The 25,697-nt window shown below is 39.0% G+C and overlaps 1 protein-coding gene across 3 annotated transcripts; it reads left to right on the top strand.

The window, feature by feature from the left end:
* The first annotated feature begins 489 nt into the window (after positions 1-489).
* LOC132830368 (RNA-binding protein FUS-like) lies at positions 490-25,467 on the top strand. 3 transcript variants are annotated; one of them, XM_060848016.1, is made up of 16 exons: positions 490-730; positions 3,743-3,782; positions 6,662-6,713; positions 12,215-12,314; positions 12,399-12,531; positions 14,391-14,503; positions 14,845-14,995; positions 19,490-19,524; positions 21,193-21,225; positions 21,748-21,854; positions 21,932-22,061; positions 22,536-22,622; positions 22,717-22,789; positions 22,944-23,017; positions 24,210-24,306; positions 25,304-25,467. In XM_060848016.1, the coding sequence occupies exons 1-16, from the start codon at positions 724-726 to the stop codon at positions 25,341-25,343; spliced, it is 1,272 nt and encodes a 423-aa protein (XP_060703999.1). In that variant the 5' UTR covers positions 490-723; the 3' UTR covers positions 25,344-25,467. The 3 variants fall into 3 exon arrangements, with proteins under 3 accessions (XP_060703999.1, XP_060704001.1, XP_060704000.1); XM_060848018.1 differs by lacking the exon at positions 6,662-6,713 and having other exon boundaries at positions 492-730; XM_060848017.1 differs by lacking the exons at positions 3,743-3,782; positions 6,662-6,713 and having other exon boundaries at positions 492-730.
* Positions 25,468-25,697: the final 230 nt, after the last annotated feature.

Here is a 25,697-nt window from a genome sequence, read left to right on the forward strand (position 1 = left end):
TCGACCCCTCCAGAATCCCAGAATGTGGGCGTGTCTCCAAAGAACCACGTGCACTCGACCCCTCCAGAGTCCCAGAATGTGGGCGTGTCTCCAAAGAACCACGTGCACTCGGCCCCTCCAGAGTCCCAGAATGTGGGCGTGTCTCCAATGAACCACGTGCACTCGGCCCCTCCAGAGTCCCAGAATGTGGGCGTGTCTCCAAAGAACCACGTGCACTCGGCCCCTCCAGAGTCCCAGAATGTGGGCGTCTCCAATGAACCACGTGCACTCGGCCCCTCCAGAGTCCCAGAATGTGGGCGTGTCTCCAAAGGACCACGTGCACTCGGCCCCTCCAGAGTCCCAGAATGTGGGCGTGTCTCCAAAGGACCACGTGCTCCCCGAGTAACCGGCCCCAACCGGTTCGGGATTTGGGTCACACCGGAATCTACCACCTCACCAAGGGAAGGGGGGGGCTGGAGGAAACATTGTACACGTGACATTTTTTTGTGACTGAGGGGGAGCGGGGTACTCAGAGCTGAAGGGGTGTTCAGTGTTATTAACTCCGTGTGAGGCGTCTCCAATTCCATGTGACGGATTGGGGGGTTGGTTTGATAGGTTGAGCCCCCCTCCCCCCCCCATTCTTGCTGGAGGTGTTGGTGTGAGCCGAGGCCTCCATTTGCCGCTGGATTGGTGTCGGCGGCGGCCGCGGGGGGGAAAGGAATAACCGCAACTGGAGGTGGCAGCATGTCCGGTAAGGGCTTTCTTCACGGTAGCGGGTGCTCGAGGGGGGCCTCACCCCCGCGGCCCGGGTAGCCGGCTTCTCCCGCCCGACAGCCAGCTCTCGGGCTCCGAGGGGAAACGTGCGTTTTCATGTCGCTTTCCCCGGCCCTGGTGGCCAAGTGAGCCGCGTCCTGACGGTGTGGTGAAAGGGGGGGGGAGGATTTCCAGCCGGATTTCCAGCCTGTCCCCCTCCCCCTGTGCCCGGGCCCCCGCGGCCTGGTGAAGCCGCGTGACGCAGTTCCAAATGAGCCGGCCGCCCCCGCCGCCATTTTGAGGGTCAGGCGGGAAGGGAGACCGCCGCCTTCTCCAACATCACCCTGATCCCTCAAAACTACCACCTTCCCATATCTCTGCCCGGCGCCCCATCCTCCAAAGTGACCCCCTTCTCTCTCTCTCTGATTCCCCCCCGAAGTGAACCCTATCCTCTCTCTCCCTGTGATCCCCAAAAGGGCCCCATTTCCTTTATCGTGTTCCCCCCCAAAGTGACCCCCCTTCCTTTGTGTCTCTCTCCGCTCCCTGCTTTTCCCCCTAAAACGACCCCCTCTGCCCCCAAAGTGACCCCCGACGCCCTTTGCATAAGTACCACTCAAGGTGGACTGAAAACTCCTTTCTGTAGTTCATGAGCAGAGTTTGGTCATTCACTTACCTGTCTGTGTGTGGTATTTTTATATATACACCTACCTTGTGCAGGAGAATGCAGTAAAATCGTGAGTTTGAGATTAAAAAATGAGTTTCTGCAGAAAAGTGATCAGTTTTCATTTGAATAGTGTAGGTTTAGATGCAAGAGAACTGATTTGGAGTGGTACTTCTGTGAATTAAAATTTTCTCTCTCTGATATCAAGTGAAGAAAGCATCTTTGTTACGGTATTCTGCTGGGGGGGGGTAATAGCTGTTGAAGATATTAGCTTGTGTACTGTACTTTGTGTGCAAACTGTTACTGTGTAAAGTTTGAGGAGGTCCTTACTAAGTGTGTTATGCACCTCATTTGTAATTGGAATGTGCCCTACTGTAGATTAAATCATGGGTAATAAATTAAAATGACTAAAAATAAGTTAATGAAAATATGTCATATACAGCTGAAAATGGACTGTGGAGATCCAGAGGAGTGCATGTAGTAATAAGTTTAAAAATCACATAATACCAGATTATAGGAGGCTCCAGCCTTCGGACCACTACTCATTCAGGTGGTTGTGGTTGAAGGAGCACCGCTCTGAAAGCTAGATTCTCCAAATAAACCCTGTTGGTCTATAACCTGGTGTTGAGAGGTTTAACTTTGTCCACTCCAGTTCAACACTGACTCCTCCAATCACCTAATACTAGTCTACCTAGTAAAATGTAGTTGGGGGTAATGGGATCTTTCTTTGTAAATGCAAGGTAAGCTACAGGTTACAAGTAGATAAGACTAGATTTGTGTGGCTTTATGAAAGTACAGAAAAGTGAAGGTAATCTTGAACTTGTGCAGAACTATCTTTGGGGAGCTGTACAGTTTTGGGCAATCTATTAAATGAAAGATTTAATAGGGACCACATAGCCTCAGTATGTCGTTTGGAGTGATGAGCTTTTGCAGTTTAGACTTCAGGTGTTTGGTGTGTTCAAACCTGAGGGTCAAATGGTAACTACCTAAAACCCTCCAGGTTCTGAGGAGTTGGAAAGGAAGTGACACTTAATGAATTGACATTTGAAGGCACATTTTAGAATAACTACCAAGTAATTTTAAGGCTTCAAGTGTCTCTGTGTAAAAGTTGGACAGAATGTCCATATTCGAGGAGAAAGTGAGGACTGCAGATGCTGGAGATCAGAGCTGAGAATGTGTTGCTGGAAAAGCGCAGCAGGTCTGGCAGCATCCAAGGAACAGGAAATTCGACGTTTCGGGCATAAGCCCTTCTTCAGATTCCTGAAGAAGGGCTTATGCCCGAAACGTCGATTCGCCTGTTCCCTGGATGCTGCCAGACCTGCTGCGCTTTTCCAGCAACACATTCTCAGCCCAAAATGTCCATATTCTCTATTGCAAAATACTATAGTGACCAAAAGTCTCAATTACTTCAAAGAAACTTGGGTGAGTATCTAACAAGTATATTTAAAGGTACAAATTCATTATTTTGCTGTCACAGTAAGAGGCAAAATTTTACAATCGCATTAATCTCATTCAAACTAAACATCTGCATTATAAAAGTTGCCAGCAGGTCACTTTTTTTTTTACTGTGTTAAAATGTAATCTTCTGGCAGTCTGACTGGTATTAGCAGCATTGGTTCAATTCCTGCAGCAGCTGAGGTTACCTTGAAGGACTCTCTTCTGAACCCCCCCCCCCCCCCCCCCTTCATGTGAAGCATTGTGACCCTTGGGTTAAATTCACTATCCGTTATCTCTCTCTCATGAGAGACTAGCCGTCTGGGACTGCAGTGACGTTACTTTGCACCTAACATGAGTCTACTCACTATATTGAATCTTTGATTTGGAGATACCGACTAGTTGATTTTAATATTAATTGAACATTGTAAGACTGCTACCACCTTGCTCAAGATGTTGGTTAAACTGTTCACAATTAAATAGGGCAAGGGCTTGAAAGGTTGAGTGCTTTATTTTTAAATTTTAATTATTTTAATCATTTCTTACAATGGCTGCTGGAGAAACATCTTTAGCTTACGATTTTTATTCAGCATGATTTGCTACCAGTTGAGATTGCAGCAATCTTACTGCAATTTCCCTTATGTCAGTTTCGTTGAGTCGAGGGTTTTGTACATGGTTGCTTAACTGTTGTAATTTTACAGAATAGCCTTAATATCCATTCACTCGCTGAAGCACTCTTAACTTTACTTTTGTGAGCTGATCTTCGAGTTCACCAAACTGGGTAAAAGGAACTAATTCCAACCTGTCTTTCCAAGTCTCTTTGAGGTAAATCGTTTAAAAGTGAGCAAGGTTGCGACGGCACGTAACATAAACAGTCACTGATTTTTTTTTAAAACTTTCTTTTAAATTTAACAGATTATGGAAATTACAGTCAGCCTGGAGCTCAAGCACAAAGGTATGCATGCATGTCAGGAGTTAAAAGAACAAACTTGTCCAAAGAGAAATAATCAGAAATTTGAAAGGCAGAACATACTCAATACACAAGTTGTTGTTTTCACAGTTGCTGACAACTGAATCTCTGAATAAAATAAAAGCAAAAATATTGCAAAGTTGGAGATCTGAAATTTTAAGTGCTGGAAATAATCGGAACATTTCTCCCTTCAAGGCTGCTCCACCATTCAGTCGGATCATGGCTGATCTGATGTTCTTCATTCCACTTTCTTGCTCTTGCCTCTACTTGATTCCCCAACTGATCAAGAATCTATAGCTGAGCCTTAAATGTACCCAAGGATGCTGCTCCCACAGTGCTGTGTGGCAAGGAGATTCAAAGGCCATCAACCCACTGAAAGAAGAAATTCATCCTCCTATCAATCCTAAAGTGAAAACCCTTTATTCTGACAGTATACCCTCTGGTCCCAGACTTCCCCTGAGGGGTAACATCCTCAGCATTTATCCTGAAAAGCCCCTTAAGAATCCTGTATGTTTCCACGAAATCACCTCATTCGTCTAAACTCCAGTGGATAGAGTCCCAATATGTTTAGCCTTTGGTCATGAGATTCTTTCAAACCAGAGATCATCCTGGTCAACCTTCTCTGAACTCCCTCCACTGAAACAATATCTTCACTTATTTAAGTGGACCAAACTGCTCTCAGCACTCCAGATGTGGTCTCACCAACATCTTCTACAGTTGCAGTAAGACTTCCCTATTCTTTTCCTTCAACCCCCTTGAAATAAGGGCTAACGTTCCATTCACCTTCCTGATTTCCTGCTGCACCCATGTCGTCGTTTTGTGGTGTTTCATGTACAAGTGCCCCCAAGTCCCTTTTGTATTGCAGCTTTCTGCAGTTTTTCTCTGTTTAAATCTGTTAATTTGTTCTTCCTTCAAAAACAAATAATTTCACATTTTATAGTAATTTTCCACATATCCCACATTTACCAACTTAATGCCCACTTAACATGTAAACTGTTTTGTATCCATCTCGCAGCCTGCCTTTTCCCCTTATTTTTTGTCATCTGCAAATTTGATGAAGGTATATTCACTTCCTCTCTTCAATTCATTAATGTGTTAACAGTTGTGGTGCCAGCACCGAACCTTGTGGAACTGCACTGATCATGGCTTGCCAAACTGAAAAAGAACCTCATGTTCCCACTTGTTGTTTCCTGTCCACTAGCCAATTCTCTGTCCATACCAATATTCTACTGCCATCATTGTGGGCTCTTATTTCATGGCTCAACCTTTTGTGAGGTGCCTTACTGAATACCCTCTATCCCTGCTGGTTGAGACTTGCTCTCAGAATTTTCAAATTACACACTCAGAAGCCATTCTGACTGCTTGATTAGATTGTGGTCTTTCAAATGTTCTGACATTACTTCATAGGAATTGATTCCAATACTTTTCCAACATTACTTGTTAGGTTAATTAGCCGTACAGAGGAACCTCAATTATCCAGCATTCGATTATCCAAATATCAGATTATCCGGCAAGATTGCAAGGTCCCGATACTTGGCTAAACTGTTATCCGGAATTCAATTAACTGAGCGAAATACTCCCTATCCGTGTCCTTCAGATAATCAAGGTTCCTCTGTAGTTACTTGCTTTTTGCGTTCCTCCAGCAGATCTGGCAACACTTGTAGAGAACGCAGTTAGTTAATGGTTTGAATCCAATTTATTTTCTTCAGATTTTGTTTCAAAGAATCATGTTGAACTTTGTGTAAACTGCTTCTCTCGCTTCAAGATGCTACCAGAGCTGATGTGTTTTTCTAGCATTTGCTTTTTTTTTGTACCTGAATATCAGCAATGTGGTTCCTTTAACTGAAATTTCAAAACCTGGAATGTTAATCTTACTGTTTCTCACTGTGTAAGTCTGACTGGACTGTATTTGATGAGGTGTATTTCAGTTGAAACTTTGTCTTTTGTACTACATATGCTTTGCAAGACCAGTGTTTGCCATTGAAGGTGATGGTGGTGGGCTGTCGTTTTTTACATCTGCAATCCAGTGATGTGGATGAATCTTCTGTTAAGGAATTCCGGTATTTTTGACCCTGTAACACATAGTTCCAAATCAGGATAGTGTTTGACTCTGAGGGGAACCTGCTTGTCATCCACTTGTCCTCACTAAGTACAAATGTGCTGATCAGCCTATGTATATTTAATCAGGTTACAGTTTGTCTGTTCCTCTAATGGAAGGCAAACATTAGTCTATAAATAACCAGGTAGTTGTTGTAACTTGATTGGAATAAATGCATTCTGGAGTTTTTGGCATGGGGTTTATGATGACATCAAATATGGAAAATTAGCCAAAATTTGGTTAAACATTTGAACTATACAACATGTCACTATTTATTAACAAATGGTTTACAGAAGGCACTTTTTTTTGTCTGAAGACTTTGTGATCTACTCTAGCTGTTCTGAGAAATGTATAAATCAAGGTTAAACAGATTGAAAGCTGTCATGAAGTCTGATGTTCTAGGTATAGTGAGGTATGTAGCAATGTCAAGGACTTGGGGGTGGGAACTTGATATAACTAAATGCTTCGAACATGCAGTCATGGACTGCAGTATAGTATGAATGAAGATTTGTTTTAATATCACTTTTATGTAAAATAAATCCTAGCTCAACGGCAATACAGTGGCTAAAGGTCAGTTCCTGATGAGGGCTTTGAAACCATGTAGAGCTTTTTGTCAGCATATTGGTCGGTCAGAAAACCAAAGCAATGCCCTGATGTACATGATATCATTGGGCTGTGAAGTACGTAATTACAAGTAATGTTTTAGTGGAAGTCTATTAAAATGTGATCAATTTTCTTTATGGTATTATATTTTTTCTTCTTGCAGCTATGGAGCCTATGGTGCCCAATCAAGCCAAAGTTATGGGCATGCTTCGCAGGTATATTAAGCTAATTGATTTGGGTTTGAGAGCAGCTTGCAAATCATAATGAATATTATACTCAGTCTTGCATTGGAAGATAATTCACTTTTTTCTCTGTAGTGCTCTTTGTATTTTTCATGTAAATGTTTTGATTTGGAAAAAGATTAGTGGCCACCACCTTACTACTAAATGGCTTTAGATTTTTAATCCTAAGTACTTCCTCTTGCCACTGGCTATTCTGGGAGAATCCAGTCCCGTAATACAGGAGGTGTGAATCAAACATTTGCAACTAAAAGATGTATTTCACTACAAATCTCTGACTAGCCACGAGATCATGACATAAAACAGTCATGATGGATTAAACTTGAATCATATGATCAGGTTCCCTTCAGTGTGAAAACAGGCCATTTTGGCCCAATAAGTCCGCACCAACCCTCCAAAGAGGGACTCTTCAAAGACTAACCACCCAGACCCATTTCCCACTGACTCATGCACCTAACACTATGGACAGTTTAACATGGTCAGTCCATCTGTCCTGCACGTCTTTGGATTGTGGGAGTAAATCGGGGCACTTGGAGGAAACTCACGCAGGCGTGGGGAGAATGTGCAAACTCCACACAGTGCCTGAGACTGGAATCTAACCAAGGTCCCTGGTATTGTGAGGCTGCAGTGCTAACCACTGAGCTACCATGCCATCTCAAAATTATTTGTCAATGCGGCTGTTTCTGATGCCTTCTTTATCAATTTTGTTCTTGATCTAGGGGCTTAGTTATCCTTTTGCTGTGCATGTGGTCTTAATGGATGGGTTCAGTCATCTTTATTGTTCTAGTAAATTAACAGCCCTTTGAGTTACTTGTTCTTATTGCTTTTCAGTCTATTGTTTGTAGGTGCTACTACAAGAGCTAAACTTTAGTGTTCATGATTTTGTTCCCCCTGCTTGGTTTCAAGACTACATTACAAAGCGTTATGGATATTTTACTGTTTCTGGATATTAATTACTGAATGTGGTTTAGTAGTGTCCATACCTCTGAGCCAAGAGTCCTGGGATCAAGTCTCTTGTCTGCTTCAGAAGTGTGTAATAATAACATCTGAATCTGGCTTAACGATTATTTGAGATTTCTGTAATACTTAGAGCAAGTTTTGTTCTGATTTCAACTTGCTTTTCAACATAAGCACAAGTTGCCATTACGTGTTTTGATCAGATTATCATTAGTAAAATCAACTTTCTTTATATCTGACTACACTTTGATACTATATCTGACTACGAATTTTGATACTATATCATGTATAGAATCAAATATGTAGTAAACTGTAGGCTTTCCAATGATATGTGGAGAGCAGTTTTAAATCTCTTGCTATTAGCTAGAGCTAATTAAATAGCTATTAAATTCTTGTCCATGTACTTGATGTTTGTAGTCCTATTTCTTGCACTTTTTTTTTTGAAGTCATCTTTTTCTATTACACTATTCTAAGAAGCTGCGATCAATGTCTATATTTCTGCTACTTTAGCCTTGATTGTTCTAGTGTTCTGGCAGTCCTTGTCCATGATCTGACCTTCACATTACCCAGAATTGTTCCGACGTTCTTACTTGGAAAAGACCTCATTCACCCATCACTGTGGACATAGATGTATTTGTACCTTGGTCTGATGGCATGAATCATCTCTGCCCTTGCCTTTCCTATTCCAAATCCTAGACATAGGCCTCTACTCACCATTTCATGTCTCTTGTACATCTTTAACTTCCATCACTCCATTACTGGCAGCTGCATCTTTTAGATGTGATTTTAGATGCCTTACAGTATGGAAACAGGCCCTTCAGCCTAGCAAGTCCACACCGATCCTCTGAAGAGCAACCTATCCTATATTTACCCCTGATTAATGTACCTAATGCTATGGGCAATTTAGAATCACAAATTCACCTAACCTGTACATCTTTGGGTTTAGGGAGGAAACCCATGCAATACTGGGAGAATGTGTGGAGTTTGCACAATCACCTGAGGTAGGGATTGAACCCAGGTCTCTGGTGCTGTGAGGCAGCAGTGCTGACCATTGAGCCACCATGCCAGATGTGGGTCTTAATTCTAGACCTATTCCCCTTATTTCATTTTTGCATAAACTGTTCTATAACCTAATTCTTTGACCAAATGTCTGTTGTCTTTAAATAAAATTTGATACCAAGCTGCACAAGATTGTTAGGTAATGTTTCTGTGAATAGTTTGGGACCTCTTTACTATTTAAAGATGATACGTGAATGCAAGATGACCACTCTGTGACACAGCAATTTTTAACTTGCCGTACTCTCTGGTTGAAATACTGAAACAGTTCATTTGGGGTTTGTTCATCTTCTGATATACCATACTGAAGAAGCAAAAATACTAACAGATTTGATCAAATGTTCCATATTCCTCTTTTTTAAAGATATAATTTTGAATAGTAACATTTTCTGCTTTCACCATCAATGTTGGCAAAAACTTAATGCAAGACAAATCCTTAATTTGTATGTAACTCTTGATTGCTGGGACTCTGGTTTGAGGTGGAAATGACTTTTGAATGTATGCTTAGTAATGTAGGTAAACAACTAAATGTGTGGAAAACGCAATAAATGTATTTAACTGAGTACTTTAATCATATTTATAAGGAATTGATATTTCACACTAACTCTGCAGCTACCAAGAACTACAGTACTGCACTGTTACAATGTCCTATTATTTACTTTGTGAGGCTTTGACTTAAATTTTGACTCCGTAGTATCACTGAGAAGAGGCTGGCAGAAACTCCTTTGCTGCTAAATGGCCGTTTTCATAAGTCTTAATACTGTTTCTAATGTAAGTTTTTTTGTTTTCAGTTCGCAACTTTGGTTGCTTAACCTTGAGTCTAATTTCAACTAGCGTTTATCAGTGGTGTAATGTGAGTTGATCGTGCTTTTGACGCCATCCTGATGCATCCGTTATGAAATCATTGCACATCTTGAAAAGATGAGGTGACATTTAATCTTTGTCACTTTGGTTCCAACTTCTATCTGTTTGGACAACTTGACTTGACATTTTGTTTTTTCTGTGTGAGGGATGATTAGATTTATTCATCCCAATTCTTTGCAAGCCATTTATTTTTCCCTTACTCATGTAAAATTGATTATTAACTTGATGTTACTTATTTTCCAGTTACTCTTCCTTTTTGCTTTACAGCTTCTAAAAGATGAACTGTATTCCTGGGTCTTTCTAGTGTAATATGTAGTGTTTTTGAGAAACACAGAATTTCTTTTTCAAGAATCCTCTGGATGGTATGCAGAACGAATCTGCAGATCTCTTGGCACTAACTCATTCTGCTTGACATCACCATAGTCTATCTTGAAATTTATTCTGTTGGATGTTCTGAGCTTTTACTGCTACCATCAAGCTTGGTTGCTTTGCGCTTGTTTTAAGTTACTATAGCTTTCCTATCAACCAGGTTCAATAACTGGACAAATCTGAATGTGAACCTGAAGGTACCTAATTTTCTGCAAAACCTACAAGAAGTTGAATCCTTCCCTTGTATACTAGCCATTAATCATTCAGCAATGTTTTTGAGCTTGGCATGAACCAAAACAAAATGCAATGGTCTACTGTTATTTCAACACCTTTTTATATAAGATTCCTCGATTGGTAAAGAGACTGTCTGTCTGTTTAATATTGTACAAGAATTATACTCACTTTACAAGTCGTCTGCCTCACTGTCCAAGAGTTCACTTTTAACTTGTTAGTTTGTTGTGTTCTTGAGATTTTTCCATATCTTCAATTAATTGCAAAATAAAACAAAGCAGTGATTTATTGTATATTTTTTAAAAAACTCTTTAAAATGAACAGAATTGCATAGATTGTAAAGCATGAAAATAACTGAACCGGCCCATGCTGCTTTTATGCTTTACATGAGCTTCCTCCCAGCCCTGTCAATGTTTTCATTCTATTTCTTTTTCTCCAGTGTTTGGATAACTTTTTTTAACACCTCTTATGCAGTTGGCTTCAGTTAATCCTTGTGGTTTTGAGTTTCACAAATGAACATGGTTTCTCCTGAATTCACTGTCATATTTCTGACTTATTTGTGGTGCACTGTTTGATCTTGAGTGGAAACATGTTTAAGTGACCAGACAATGATAAGCGATGTCCCATCGCTTTTGAATTGAGTTGGGGTAGTTTGGAGTGTGTAGTGGGATGCAAGTTGTTCAGCCTTTCTTGATGAACAAACACCTTTTGCTCTGGTGTCATCGTTATCAAACTTCACACCTTCTCCACTGTGCCTTTATAATACAGTTCTCGACTTCATGCGTGGGAAAACTAGCTGCTATACTTTATTTCTTTTCCCCTGTACGCTGGAATTTGACCCAGTGTATTGCTTCCACTATTAAACCTGACTGACTAATTATTGTCACCTTCTGTTTTTGTGTCCTTATCTCTAAATCTCTCTCTCTCTCCCCTTTGAAAGTTGTGGTATCTCTTTCTTTCCTGGCAAGTGTATTAGTTCATGTCTTGAAATTCAAATGCCAATTTTGTGCCTGCATTTGCTGATTTATCAATGTCATCTTTGTTGTGACCACTATCTTCATTATACCCTTTCTGTTCTCTCAAACTTTAAGTACTGCCTGAATTGAGAGGTGTAACTACTACTTTAATTAGAAAGCAACACTAATGCTAAATGTGTTGTATACAGCAAATCACTTCAGTGTGCCTTTTTAAATTCTCTTGCTCTTGTATGCCGTTTTCATAACGGCCACTTGATACCTTCAAGGTTATTGTCTGGCTTAGGAATGTCATGTAGTTTTCCTTTCTTCTACAGAAGCTCTGACTTGAACGTTTCTTAAGGCTTTGACAGAACTTCCTAACTTTCGAAAAAATGAATTATTTTTATTGTCGGTGTCAAAAGATGATATCCATACTCAAAGAGCATTTTTGAGCTAAATAGGCTCTTCGTGCACCAAAACTAATTTCCTTTTTTTTCTTGCTGAATTTGTGAAAAATGAAAACTTGCAGATTTGATGGAGTTCTGTGTGCGTGTGTGCAGCCACTGTCCTTTCTGATCTGGCACTGAGCTTTAAGCTCCAAATGTTGTGTATATCTTTATACTGTGCACTGAATTAAAGTTTTTTTCCATAATAAGCAAGTTGCTACAGTTGGTAATCTGAAAGTGTTGAAAATCCAGAAAGTCAGGCACTGCAAGGAATTCAGCTGCTTCAGTCTTGTGATCCTTTGTCAGAACCTGAATTTTATTTTAGTGCTATGAAAATGCCTATTTTGTCCATAGTGGATTTTTTCTTATAATTGCAGAAATAAAATGCATGTTTGGGGGTGAGGGGTAATAAAATTGGCAAAAGATTAACTTGGTTTAAAAAAATGCTCTGTGTACACTTGTGTTGAATAATTGGGGAATGTGAAAATATGGGAACAAATTCCCCACAGGGTATCCTACTGGGGAAGGGTATGTTGGTGGTTGGGATGGTACGTATAAATGAAACCATTTTTGTAACTAATGTATGTCTGTCTCTAAGGGTTATGGTGGATATGAGCAATCTGGTACTTCTGGATATGGACAAAGCCAAAGTGGGTATGGTTCAAGTTATGGACAAGGACAAGGACAAGGACAGTCAGGTATACAATGGTTTTTGTCTTAATAGTAGCTTTCCCTGAATAAGGGCAGCTGTATCAATGTTGGTTGCATTTTCTATTTTACAGGGATGAACTCATCTCCGTCGTCAACAGGCTATCGACAGGGTGGACACAGCTATGGGAGTGAGAGCTCCCACAATACTTATGGACAGCAACCGTCGTATGGAAATTACGGGCAGCATTCAGATTCCCCTAGCAGGTAATGTCCAAGTAAAATAACTCAAACACTGCTACACACCAATTTGTTGTTTGGAATATATCATTTTTCAGTCAAGAATATAATACTCCTTCAGACTTTGGTTTTTAAAACAAAAGTCCCTGCTATCCTGCTTTATGCGTTAGGAGATTTCGTAATTGTCTATTTAAAACTATTGCCTTTAATTGCCGCTTCATACTTTTTTGCATCTGGTTGTTGTTTAAATCACATTTGGCAATGATTGCTTTTTTTGGACTTCTTCAAGGAAGTGGCACTGCACCCTAGGGTATGTTCAGCCCTTCAATTTATCTCACCATCTGAAACCCTTGGTGATTTTAAAGCGTAGGACAATTTCTAAACTCACAGGGTGCATTCCTTCTGGGAATGTTGCCTCATCAGAAAGTCCTGTTGTCTGTGGTAAATATGACTTTCTTGAGAGCAGGATATTTATAAAACTTAGATTTCTCTTCCTCCACCCTAAAGAGATTTCACGCCGATATTCATAATTTGCAAGTTACAGTGCCCTTTGCATCTGTCGTTCTTCCTCTCCTAACACGTCCACATGGTCCTTCTCCAGATTCAAGATCACATGTTCAGCGCTCAGCCGTTTGCCACATCCCATGTCACCATATGCAACAGCATTGGAGGATTACTTGTATTCATTACAAGATTGTGTATAGCGCATGCCTTGCCAACTTCCTGTACCATTTAATGCCACACTTATATAACTAAATTTATTTTAGCCTAGGCAAATTTATTCTACTTACCCCTGATTGACTTATTGTAACATGGGATTGACTCCGAGCCCTGGTTCTCCCAATCCCGACTTCCACTTTGAACAGCTGCAGCACAAGAACTCAAACGGTAAGTAAACCTTCATCCTGCGGCTATTGCATGACCATTGTTAAAGTACACTTAATGTATTTGGGTGCAGAGTGCTCTTATCCACTACAATCCTGAATTCACAATGCAGTTGTGTAGTTGTAACTTTCTTAGCAATAACCCATTTCTGCTGTGTTGATTTGTTTCTTGTTTCTGCTTTAAAATCATTTGATGTGTGAGATGTATTATTAAATTCCATTGAACGGACACTTGATACCAGGTTATGGAGCTGTTTTGATTTCAGTTGAAACTCCATTAATGCCAAACTCATGACTTTATTCCACCATAACCTTAACTCTGGGAATCTAGTGACTTTTTTTGGTTCCCAGGACAGGGGTTTACAGCATTTTTTTCTGTTTTTTTTGGGTCACGCCACCAAAGCTTTATTGACCATGCTATTTCAATTTTTACCATTTCAAGTGCAGATTTCTCCCAGGATAAAACTGCATCCTTATCTCCTGAAGACACTCTATGAAACATGCTGTAGTATGATGTAATTGGTGTTGCAATTTTCCAAAAGCTTCTATCTAAAAATGAGACTTGGTACTTATTTACTGGCATTGAGCTTGGAATTATTTTTTTAAATTCCAAGTTGTCTGCACTTCAACTATGTAGTATTCATCAATGACCATCACTTTACATTTACCTGAAGCTTCAAAACCTGAATGAACCAGCGGTTCTGTTGCCCCAACTTCCAGTCAATTAACAGGAAAGTTTATGGAACATTATAAAAAAGGCTGTTTGAATGGATGCTTGATAGGAATGTAAATCATGACCCACAAACTGCCCTGAATCCTGAGTTAACTACTGGGTTCCCTAACCACTGAGTAGCCTCTGAACACTCCTATCCAAATTCACCCCCCATCCCCCTGCTGGAAACAGTGTGATAATTACAACAGGGTCTCTGACCACTAGATCCCCCCTTCTTTACCAGCTAAGAAAATGTTGGATAGTCGATTTAGTAAACATTTCTTTTACAGCTATGGCTCAAAGTCTGAGACACAATATAGTACCCAGCAAAGCCAATCAAGTTACAGCCACTCAACTTCGTATCATCCACCTCATGACAATTATGGTCAACAGAGCTCAGGAGGTAAGGACAATGGGGAGCTGTAGAAACAATGATTTTTAACATACTGATCCAGTATTCTGGATGTGGGAGGGCCCTAGCGAATGGGATGAATTATTGGTGATAGTTGCAACTTTTCATTATCTTCATTTGGCCATTGAAAGTTTTTTTTGTTGAGGGTAGAGAGAGATGGGAAGCATGTCCAAGTTTGGAGGCCACATAATTGCTTTTTAAGGAGGTTAACTTGATAAACTAAGTAAAGTAGTAATTTCTTTGAGAATGGAAGCTTTGGTAAATTAGAATCAAGTATTTCTTTAACTAGAATGGCAATTGTTAATAACCACTCTTTCTTTCCAACCCCCAAGATGACTATGAGCACGATAGGCCTGGCAGGAGTAAATTCAGTGATGACAACCGGAACTTTGGCAGACCGCAGGGTAATGGAGGTAGAGGTCGTGGAGGATATGGTCATGGTGGCTTTGACTGTGATGGTAGAGGGGGACGTGGTAGAATGGGGTAGGTGCTTCTTTCTCATTAAAAACCAAATGTCTGTCATTTACATCTTGACACCATTTATTCAATGTACAGTATTTGGAAGTTAATTTGTGTACCATACTTTTTGAGTCACCTTGTAAACTGGGAAGTTGTGTAGTTTCTACCACTTGGTAGATGACAAAGTTAAGACAAATGATTTCTAACCTGGCTGTTAAGGCTTTTCTAAATTACATAATACACAGTGGTATATAGAAATCAACTGATTTCTATCTTCATTAATTTGATGGGCCCCTAACTTTGCAATTTTTCATAGGTCACTTGGGTGTGATGACTTGTTTCATTGTTAATCATGATGACAGACTGAAGTATTGGTGTGGTTATCTTCACTAGTACATGTCTAATGGCTGCTTAGACTGATTTTCAACCACAAACTTGTCTGATCTATCCACCTTAGTGTATGTGCAGGCACTTGACCAGTAATGCTCCTATAGTTATTGAGTTTATAAAATGAAATAAAAATATTTTTACAGCATTTAAATGCTGCACTCCATATATGTGGGCTACACTGAGCAAATGGAACTATTTGAGTTGCAGCTTGTAAGGTTCAGGTCTTGTCTCCTGTTAACATTGTTTTCAAGGTTGAAATGAAAATTTGTTTGTGCAGTATCTCCAAACGAACTAGGCTCTTGAACAAACGCAAAGTGAACTGTTACTTAACTCCCCTTGTCCAGACTTTTAGATATGAAAATGTTGCAACCCAAACCTAAACTGAGGCAACTATGTTCATTTTAATTGTTTCACCGTGATAAGTTCATTTTTGTCATGTAACTAGTTTTTTCTTTAGTTTAGTAAAGCACTCATCCATTTATGAAATGCAGATCTTTCACAGGTTTTTAAAAAGCTTTTTTTATATATAAGTTGCTGCACCTCGCAGAAAGCTAACCTTGGTATCATAAATATGGTTAAGCTGCATTTGTCTAGCGATTAGCATTCCAAGATACTTGTGTCTATTGATGTAAATGACACCTGAAATCTAAGACTGCTGCATAAAAAGAATATGACTTACTCTGCAATACAAACTTGTAATGGTTTGCTATTGAAATTACTCTGTGGCTTATTTTGATAAAAATTAATTACAGTCCATTTAACATAGTTCAAGAACTTACTTTCATACTAGAATGGCACTTGTAAAAGCTGCACTGTTCAGAGTTGTGATACTCCAGATATGTTTTTGTACCCTGGTGGTATTTCAAAGTGGGAGTCATAGTCATAGAGATGTACAGCATGGAAACAAATCCTTTGGTCCAACCCGTCCATGCCGACCAGATATCCCAACCCAATCTAGTCCCACCTGCCAGCACCTAGCCCATATCCCCCTCGACCCCTCCTATTCATATACCCATCCAAATGCCTCTTAAATGTTGCAATTGTACCAGCCTCCACCACTTCCTCTGGCAGCTCATTCTATACACGTACCACGCTCTGTGTGGAAAAAGTTGCCCCTTAGAGCTCTTTTATATCTTTTCCCCTCTCACCCTAAACCTATGCCCTCTAGTTCTGGACTACCCAACTCCAAGAGCCCTTGTGATGAAGCTATATTTTGTGATCATCAATGCTGCCAGTAAAAACTGATCATTCAGTTGTTGGATATAACCACCAATTCTTGTTTGAAACCCTCCAAGGTTTTGTGCACATTGTTGGCATGCTACTTGTGGCATTGAATTCCAGTTTGGGAAGTTGCTATCGCACATGGACCTCCTGACGTCTGTACAGCAAAAAGAAAATTAGAACACTGGATGTAATTTGCTTAAATTGTTGCTCTTGGTTGTGCTGGGACCTGGGCTGAATAAGTTCATTTTGCATCTTATCCATGGTGGAAGTATTTATTTGAACTGTGCAATACAATGGGAATTTTGAGTTCCAAAATGCCTGTAAATGGAGAAACAGTATTAACATGCTCTCTACTGTTCTGTTTTTTATGCTTTAGATATGATTTTACTGACTCACGTTTTTAAAAGTGGCTGTAATACATAAACTTAAAATTCTAACCAGTATTTCAGTTATGCTTTCAGTAAATCATCTTTCTTTTTTACTTTAATGTTGTCATACACATTAGTAAATTTATTTACCTTGGGATTGGTTAGTTCTGAGTTGCTAGTGCAAATTCATCTATTTCCCAAACTAACTAGAGTTATGCCTCAGGCTGTATTTGTGAATTTGCATGACACTTATGCCATTTTATTTTAAGACCGGACCATACTAGCAGATTTATTCTGATATCACATTTATTGTGATCTCTCTTGCTGAGAAGGGAGAGGTGGTTTGAATGCATTTTGGAGTACATTGTTTGTTTTCACTCTCCATTTTGAAATACTGCAGGAATTGGATATTTTGACTGCACATTGCAATCAAGATTGTGGTATGTTCCAAGTTTTTGGAAGAAAAGCTTGTGTGGAGAAGAACAGAATATTTTCTGCTCTTTTCCATGTTGCGGTGCTGTTTGAATTTGAACATATGCAATAACAAAAGCACATCCTGGTGTGCAAGCAGTAATGTCAAATCTGTATCAATGTAATTTGTTTGAAATGTGCATTTCATTGTGCCTTGAGTTTTCTTGAATTTTTTGTCGAAGCTGCAATGTACATAAATCTGCAGAAGGTGGACTGCATTTAGATTTATTTAACGTGTTGTCACTTGTACCTAGGCACAGTGAAAAGTGGATAGAGTTACTGCCTTTACAAGGGAAAAGTGGACTTCAGTTTTATTTCTAAACAATTCCAATCTGAGCTCAAATATTAAGCTAATGCATTTGTCAGTTCATATAGTGCTATATTTGAAGATTTATTGTAACCTGGTGATCATTTGGTCTTGATCATCCCTATATTATAGTGGTGATGGAAGGTATTTTTGTGCATAACTGTGATATTATGGTCTCCATTGCTATATGGTTGGACAATGCTGCAAATGAAAAGAATTCTGCGTGGTCTGTCTTAATTGAATGGGAGAAAGTGAAGCAGTGCCACCTAAATTTGAACTAACCCAAGATGCATTATGCAAGTCAAGTTGCTATAATAAAGCTGTAGAACTTTTTATCATTAAGTGGAAACCAGACACTTCTCTTTAATCAACTATTTGGAATGCAGATGAAAAATAATGGCCAACAATCAGTCCCTAATCTTTCCATTGGAAGCTGTTGAAGTTGGCTGTTGTACTGGAGTGTTTTATTGGTTTTATTTAGAAGCAGGCCAAAACAAGCGTTACAGCTTCTAGGTTTGAGTTGCTTCTGCACTGGTTAGTAATAATTTCATCTTTTGATAAATATTGAATTAATCTCTCTAAAACTCCTGGGTTTTTTAATCTCCCTGAGTTGCTCAGCTAATGCTGTTGCTTAACAGCAACTCCACGTGGAATTATAAACTTGTCTTTTTTGTCTATTAACTCGCAGATGTTTCAGTACTGGAATAAAAGTTGAAAATGCTACAAATTGTCATTATTTTAGATTTCCAGCATCCAAAATATTTTTATTTTTGGGCCAGTATTTATTGTCTGCCATTAGTGCCCTTGGGAAGCTGGCAGTGAAGATTGTTTTAATATTTTATAGTAAAGATAGGTAAGGACACAAGAAATGGAAGGGAGTATATCTCTAGCGTGACAGTGAAATATTTTACACTCTACACTGTGTAGATCAGTACTAAGTTTGTTTGCTCAATTTAGTTTTTCCTCCCTTGGTTTTGAATATGGAACTGAATATACATATTTGGATTATATTTTGAAGATATACCACTGAAGATACCATATTTTAGTTTTTTTAAAAACTGTTGGCTTGGATAGGAGATTAACCACAAACTGGAAAATGTTTATGTAAATTTTGTGACAGTTAAGGTTTTAAACCAAACTTAGTGAAGTTCAAGGACTTGGATTACACTGGTTGCTATGGCACATTCTAATTGTGCTAAGTACTAATGACTGTGTATTTTAAAAACAACCGGCACATGATTAAATTAAAAAAAGTAAGATGATTAAACTTGTTAGTTTGCTCTCCATTCTGTGTCACAAGTTTAAGTGAGCTAGTATGCTTCTCAGCCTCACTGAAGTTCATGCATTTTGCACACTCTGCAGTCTCTGAAGCTTTTTAAAAATCCCATAAATTGCTAAAGAAAGCTCTTCTAATTGCCTTGGCCATATTGAAAACAAATGGTTCAGAGTCTACTGGCAAACCTGTTTTGAGTAAATTGTGATACACCTGAAGGCTAAGTGGCAGGTTTACTCAAGTGGGGCATATTTTATAAGTGTCTAGTGGTTGGGAAAGTGAAACTAAAATTTGATATTCTAATCACTTCTGAAGTAGACCTTTGCAGTTAAAGTTTCTGCAATCATCTCTTGGGGGTTTTGAATGACTTGATCACTCAATGTGGCAGTAATTGTCAAAACTTCACTTATATCAAGATAAAGCCTTTTGGTTTCAACCCTCTTTAACTGGCATGAAAACATAATTTCCTTTTTTTTCCTCTGCAGTGGTGGTGATCGTGGTGGCTTCAATAATTTTGGTGGTAAGTTTGAGCATTAGAACTGTTTTAAATTTAAATTCTGTGATGTAACGCCACCATTCCTTGTCATTTTCAGGTGGGAATATTTGGTATGTACAGCTGAGTTTATTCAACTGGAAAAAGTAGTGAAGGATTCAGTCAGCAGCAGTATTTTTGTATAGAATCTCTGTAGTGTGGAAACAGGCCCTTTGGCCAAACAAGTCTACACCAACCCTCTGAAGAGTAACCCAGCCAGACCCATTCCCCAACATTTCCCTTGACTAATGCACCTAACGTACACATCCCTGAACACTGGGCAATTTAGTATGGCCAATCCACCCTAATGTGCACATCTTTGGACTGTGGGAGGGAACCCATGCAGACACAAGGAAGAAATGCAAATTCCACACAGTTGCCCAAGGCTGGAATCGAACCTGGGTTCCTGATGCTGTGAGGCAGCAGTACTAATGGTGAGCCACCCTGCGTTAATCCTAAGTTTGGGGCTGAGGAGTGGGGTGTATGGGTGGAAATGAGTGGTGAGGATGAGACCAGAAGCAACTTTCCATGGTTGTGCATCTTCAGTACTCAATCTGACTGGAAAACTAGTTATGGACTTATTACTTCAGTCCCATGACTGTTCTTTCCTGTCTGTGGTTGTGTAATAACCTGGAAATTACTGAACAAGTTGCTCCCTTTAAGGTACTGTGCAAAATGTGTTGAAATAATCTGACCTAAGTTCACTTGTGATCAATTGTCCTTTTTACTTTTTCCACTGGTGGTGCTTCTCATATTTCTGCAATCATCTGGTATAACATCCGTTTGAAACTTGCTTCATACTGCACCTCAAATGTTCACTTCACTTCATTTTAGGCAGAAACAGCTGTTTGCTTAAATATGCTGGGAAGGGTGTGGAGAACACCATTCAATCAGATAAGTTTAGAGTGTATCAAAGAAAGTTTTTTGTTTTGTCTAATTAGCTTTGTAGAAGTTAGTTTTGAAACAGATTAAAATTTTGTGCTAAGACTTCAGTTTGTGCTGGAATGCATAAAAGAAGGTCATGATGTTTAGTGATAGAAGTTGACTGAGTGGTATTACCCAAAAAGTATTTGGTCCTGGCAATATTCTGAATTCAGTCTGTAACTGTTTTCTGTAAGAATTTTCTTCACAAATTTGTGCTGTGCTTTCACCTGTGGCATAAAGATAGAAGCTGCTCTTCATCCTTATTAGAGAGCTGAATGTAAATGCTCATATCTGTGATTACGTTCACTTACTTACAATTTAGTCTACTGATACTCACCTGCCATAAAGTCCAATATCAAACAATTGAATGCTGAGTATGGGCATTAAAACATCGATTTCTGATGCTTTTGTTCTATCAGCCAATACGGAATACAAGACAAATCTCTTTTCATGCAAAATTAAGTATGGGGACTGTTGGGGATGTAGTCAGTGTGGTTTAGGCGTCAGCTTGAAGAAATGAAGCAGTCCACATGCCTAATCTGTGTATCTTTTTATTGGAAATCAATTCTGAGCTTAATAAATGAGTGAATTCAATGGTGGTTGTTTGTGATTGATTGTACACCAAATAAACTTGAATGATTGTGGTTGTCTTTTTGAATAATATTCCAATAAATGCCATGTGAAACAATGTAAGAAAAGTTAGTTACAGGCTCCCTTTTTTATTCTTCTCAGGCTCGAGAGATCGTGGGCAAGGGCCTAATCCCGGTAGGTAAACTGCAGTATTCTAAACAAGAGTTAGGCTTCTGCTATTGCTTTCTCTAATGCTTCCAACTAATTATTACCTTGATATGTGCAGACTTAATTCACCGGAATTAATTGTGGGGCTGTTTATTCCTTCAACTAAACCAGCTTTAGTTAAAATGAAAATTCCTTGTTGACTGCAAGCTGAAATTTGAAATATTCTATTTTCTGGTTTTTAATTCTGTATTTTTTACCCTAGGATCCTTGCTTTGAAAATATACAATTTTGCATTGTCCATTAAGTACAATGTGCTTTTTGTTTTGCTTGCATGATTCATTTTAACTAGTATGATCTTGTGTGCATCTATAATCATTTGTTAGATTTGGTAAAGATTCAACAAAATCGTGCTTCAAAGGGGAGCTAAGTGCTTCTGTTTTGAGTATTCTGATCCCAAAGCGTTCTAAACTGCAATAACTTGAACGTTTACAGGGAAGACTAGCAAGTCAATAACACTTTTCTCCTTTTTGTTGGAAAAAAAATCCACAGCTTCTGACGACAACTCTGATAACAACACCATTTTTGTCCAGGGTCTTGGAGATGATGTGACAACTGAACAAGTTGCTGATTTCTTTAAACAGATCGGTGTGATTAAGGTTTGTATACTGTCTAATTTTACATAATTCTGGGGAAGGGTATTAATCATTCTTATTGAGCATCATTTCATTAACAGATAAATAAGAAAACTGGAAATGCCATGATCAACCTCTATACTGACAAAGTTACAGGCAAACTAAAAGGTGAAGCAACAGTGTCTTTTGATGACCCGCCATCAGCAAAAGCTGCAATTGATTGGTTTGATGGTAAGAGCCTTTATTTTGGATTCTTCGTATTCCATTGATCTTTAGCCAGTTTTCCTAGGAGTGAGTTGCACTTTTTAAGTATCGTGATCCATAATAACAAGAACTATTATGCTACTCACTAAGTTGAGTAACCTAACTCTCATACATTTTGGTAAAATGTTCTTTTGAAGGGCAACTTTTTGTTTCCATTGCAGTACAGGCATGAAGAAATAATCTTTTTGCCCCCCTCTGTCTTGCTTTTCGTTCGGATAATTGGCGACCTCTCCAGTCAGAAGGATTTCACTGACCCATTTGTCAAACCTGGGTATAGAAATTCATAATGCATACTGGTTTGGATTTAAAATGCATTCAACACTGCAGTCTGACATTGTGTAGAACTGGAAACAAATGTAACTGCAGCAAGTGCCAACTTGATAAGCATGTGAAACTGAGATCAGTAGCTCTCCTTACACAACTAATGTGTTTTCTTTTTAGGAAAGGATTTCCATGGAAACATAATAAAAGTTTCCTTCGCGACTAGACGATCAGAGTTTGTACGAGGTGGTAGAGGTGGTCGTGGAGGTATACAAATTATTCTATTTGACAGTTTTGAACATTTAAAAACTTTAAGCTAAGTCCTGCAAAATGTGACTGACTTTTTTTTTGTTGTTTGCAGGTCAGATGGGCAGAGGTCGTGGCTTTCAAGGTGGTGGTGGTCCAAGAGGTGAAGATTGGACTTGCCCAAATCCGTAAGTGATTTTGAGCAGAATTTTGTTTTTCTTCCCGGAATATCATCACTGTCAGCTTAATATCTCAAACTTAGAAAACAACAATTTACAATTAAAACTAGCTTTGACATTCTAGTCAACTCAACTGTTTGTGTAAACAAATTTTGTCTTCCAGATCATGTGGTAATGTCAACTTTGCTTGGAGAAATGAATGTAACCAGTGCAAAACTCCTAGATCTGATGGTGGTGGTATGTATAGAAATATTTTTCTGAAGTGTACCTTTGACCTTTTTCTGTCGTCTTTCTCTCAAAGCTTTGAAACAGGATTGTATTATGTATTACTCCTGATCACTAGGTGCCTAAATCCTTCAGTTCGGGTACTTTTTAAAGTATAGCCACTATTGTCAATTTGGCAGGCACTTTTGTTATTTGTGGAAATTTGCACTGTAATGAGTGAGCTGTGTTGTGGTGATGATTTGAGTGATTGTTCAGGGCACTGGGTGTGATTGCCCTGTTCCTCTGGTAGTGCCATCCACTTAAAAGCCTGATGAGATTTTGGTTTGACATTTTATCCAAAACTTGCACTTTCAATAATCTAATGTTCCAATAGTTCTGCACTGAAGTATTAATTTTAGTACAAAAACAGAATATTACAGCGCTGTACAGGCCCTTCGGCCCTCAATGTTGGTTTCACAGGTCAGTGCAATCTGAATTACATCTAACTTACACAGTTCCATTCTTGTCCTATCCAATGACCATTTAAGTGCCCTTAAAGTTCATGAGTCTGCTACTGTTGCAGGCAGTGCGTTCTACACCTCTACTACTGAGTAAACATTTTTTTTGTCATGCACAAATCCTGGAGTTTGTACTTGTCAAATTACAGGTAAAACTGCTTTCAACTGGATAATCTAGAATTAATCTGATCCAAAATGCAGGTAGACAGTCCTTTATCGGAAAAGCTCTGAAATCCAAAGATATTTTCGTGATTTTTTTTTCTTATTAACAAAGTTGTTTGACATACAAACAGTTAACCCAACTCCACACCCACTTGACCCACATCACTCAGATGCGACATGGGGTTGTGACCCAGCACTGGCAGGCGTCCATTCTGTCTCAGGGCTCATAGTACTCACAAGTGCGCCAGCTGTTCAGTAAGATTTTTAAAAAAAATTTCACCGTTAAACTGTCACTTATTCCGAAATCCAAAAAGATTCAGAAACCAGCTGGTGCAGAGGGGGTTTCAAATAAAGGATTATGTACCCGCACCACACTTCACTGCTTTTAGCTTTTGGAATGACTAAATGTTTTAATTTTGATGCTATTGTTTGTTTTAATTTCAAAGTGTCATCCTTCTACTACTGAAACTTGGATGTTTCTTGAAATTTATTTGCCTCTCCCCACATCTGAATTTTAACTTTAAAACTATTTGCTTGTTGCTTAGAACATCATGGAAGAGGTGGCTTTAGAGGTCGTGGTGGATTCCGTGGTGGCAGAGGTGGAGATCGTGGCTTCGGCTCTGGTAAAATGGGAGGCGGAAGGTACGTACTGAAATAGAACTCCTTATTGGTGGAAGAAAAACATCCCAACCTTGTCTCGTTTCATCTCCTTTCTAAATGCTATAAGTATCCTTGTCCTGAAACAACTGCTTTCCAAAAGCTAAATTTGGCACAATCATTTGCCTAATGCAAGGTTGTGCAGACGGTCCAGCTTTATTTCTTATTTGTTTACATTAAGTTAGACTTCTGTAAAGGTTCTTCCTTCATTGATAATTAAACCCTGTTTAAAGTCTGTTTCTAGAAGATGCAGCCACATAGGTCATGATTCTAACTGCCTTGAAATATGGCACTCCATTCTACTGGAGTGAAATCTGGCTCGGTGGTTTTATTTCTTCAATGTGACATGTAGCTGCCAATGTACTCTTATTAAGAGAATTGTCTCTCCTGTAAAACACAGGCAAAATCTAACTCTGCCTTACTGAATCTTAGGTTTTTCCCAACCTGTCTATTTGAAATACTAAAAAAGCTTAAGATTTATTTCTCCGCTGTGTTCAGATATTTTTTAGAACCTTTTTAGGATATTTTTCTTGTGAACTCCACCTACTGGCTCTTAATATCTCTTGATCTTGAGTAATAAAACCTGAAGTCAACAATAAGCTGTAATTATCTCACCAGATAGCTTTGAGTCGTTTACTTAAAGTCAAATGATTTATTGGATAGCATGTATTTAGTTCGGTGTTCCAAATGAATCGCTGACCCTTTGAAAGCAGATCAGACCTTCTCAGTGCTGTAGACCAAAACCCCATTTACCTCAGCTTTTGATTCAAAAGTTTCCAGAATTAATGCATTTTTGTCACAACCTTAATTTTAACTTTTTTGAGTTGTGGGCTTTTGTGTAATTGTCAGACAGAATCCCATGCCACCTAATTTCTCACAGGCATAACCATCTAATTTGAACTTGGGGAAGAATTTGAAGCATCATTGTTGTTGAAAAGTTGACTTTTTGTGCATGGATAATTTGTTTTGTTTTCCATTTCAGAAGTGATCACAGATCAGATCGACGTGACAGGCCTTACTGAAAGCATGCTGGGAACAAGAATTTTTTTTTTGCTTATAGTGGTGCTTTCACATTGATGCAATGCAATGTAATGTACTTTTTCACAGTGTATTTGAAGACAAAGATTAAAATGAATTTTTAATAAATTGCCTGTACAGTGACTTGTCTTTGACTCCTCTAGTTGGGTCTGTAGCATTGGCATAGCTAGTTGTTCCTATGAACAGTACACTTGTATGCAACTGTGTGGTTCATTACCTTGTCATTTTTGGGTGGTATCTTTCCCTATTTCTGTATAGAGGGATTCATAAATTGTATTAAAACCATGTGACTGCAGTATTTTCAGTTGAAGTTGGTCTTAACTTTTAATAATGGATAC

Source organism: Hemiscyllium ocellatum, chromosome 31, assembly GCF_020745735.1.
Source record: "Hemiscyllium ocellatum isolate sHemOce1 chromosome 31, sHemOce1.pat.X.cur, whole genome shotgun sequence".
Taxonomy (NCBI): Eukaryota; Metazoa; Chordata; class Chondrichthyes; order Orectolobiformes; family Hemiscylliidae; genus Hemiscyllium; species Hemiscyllium ocellatum.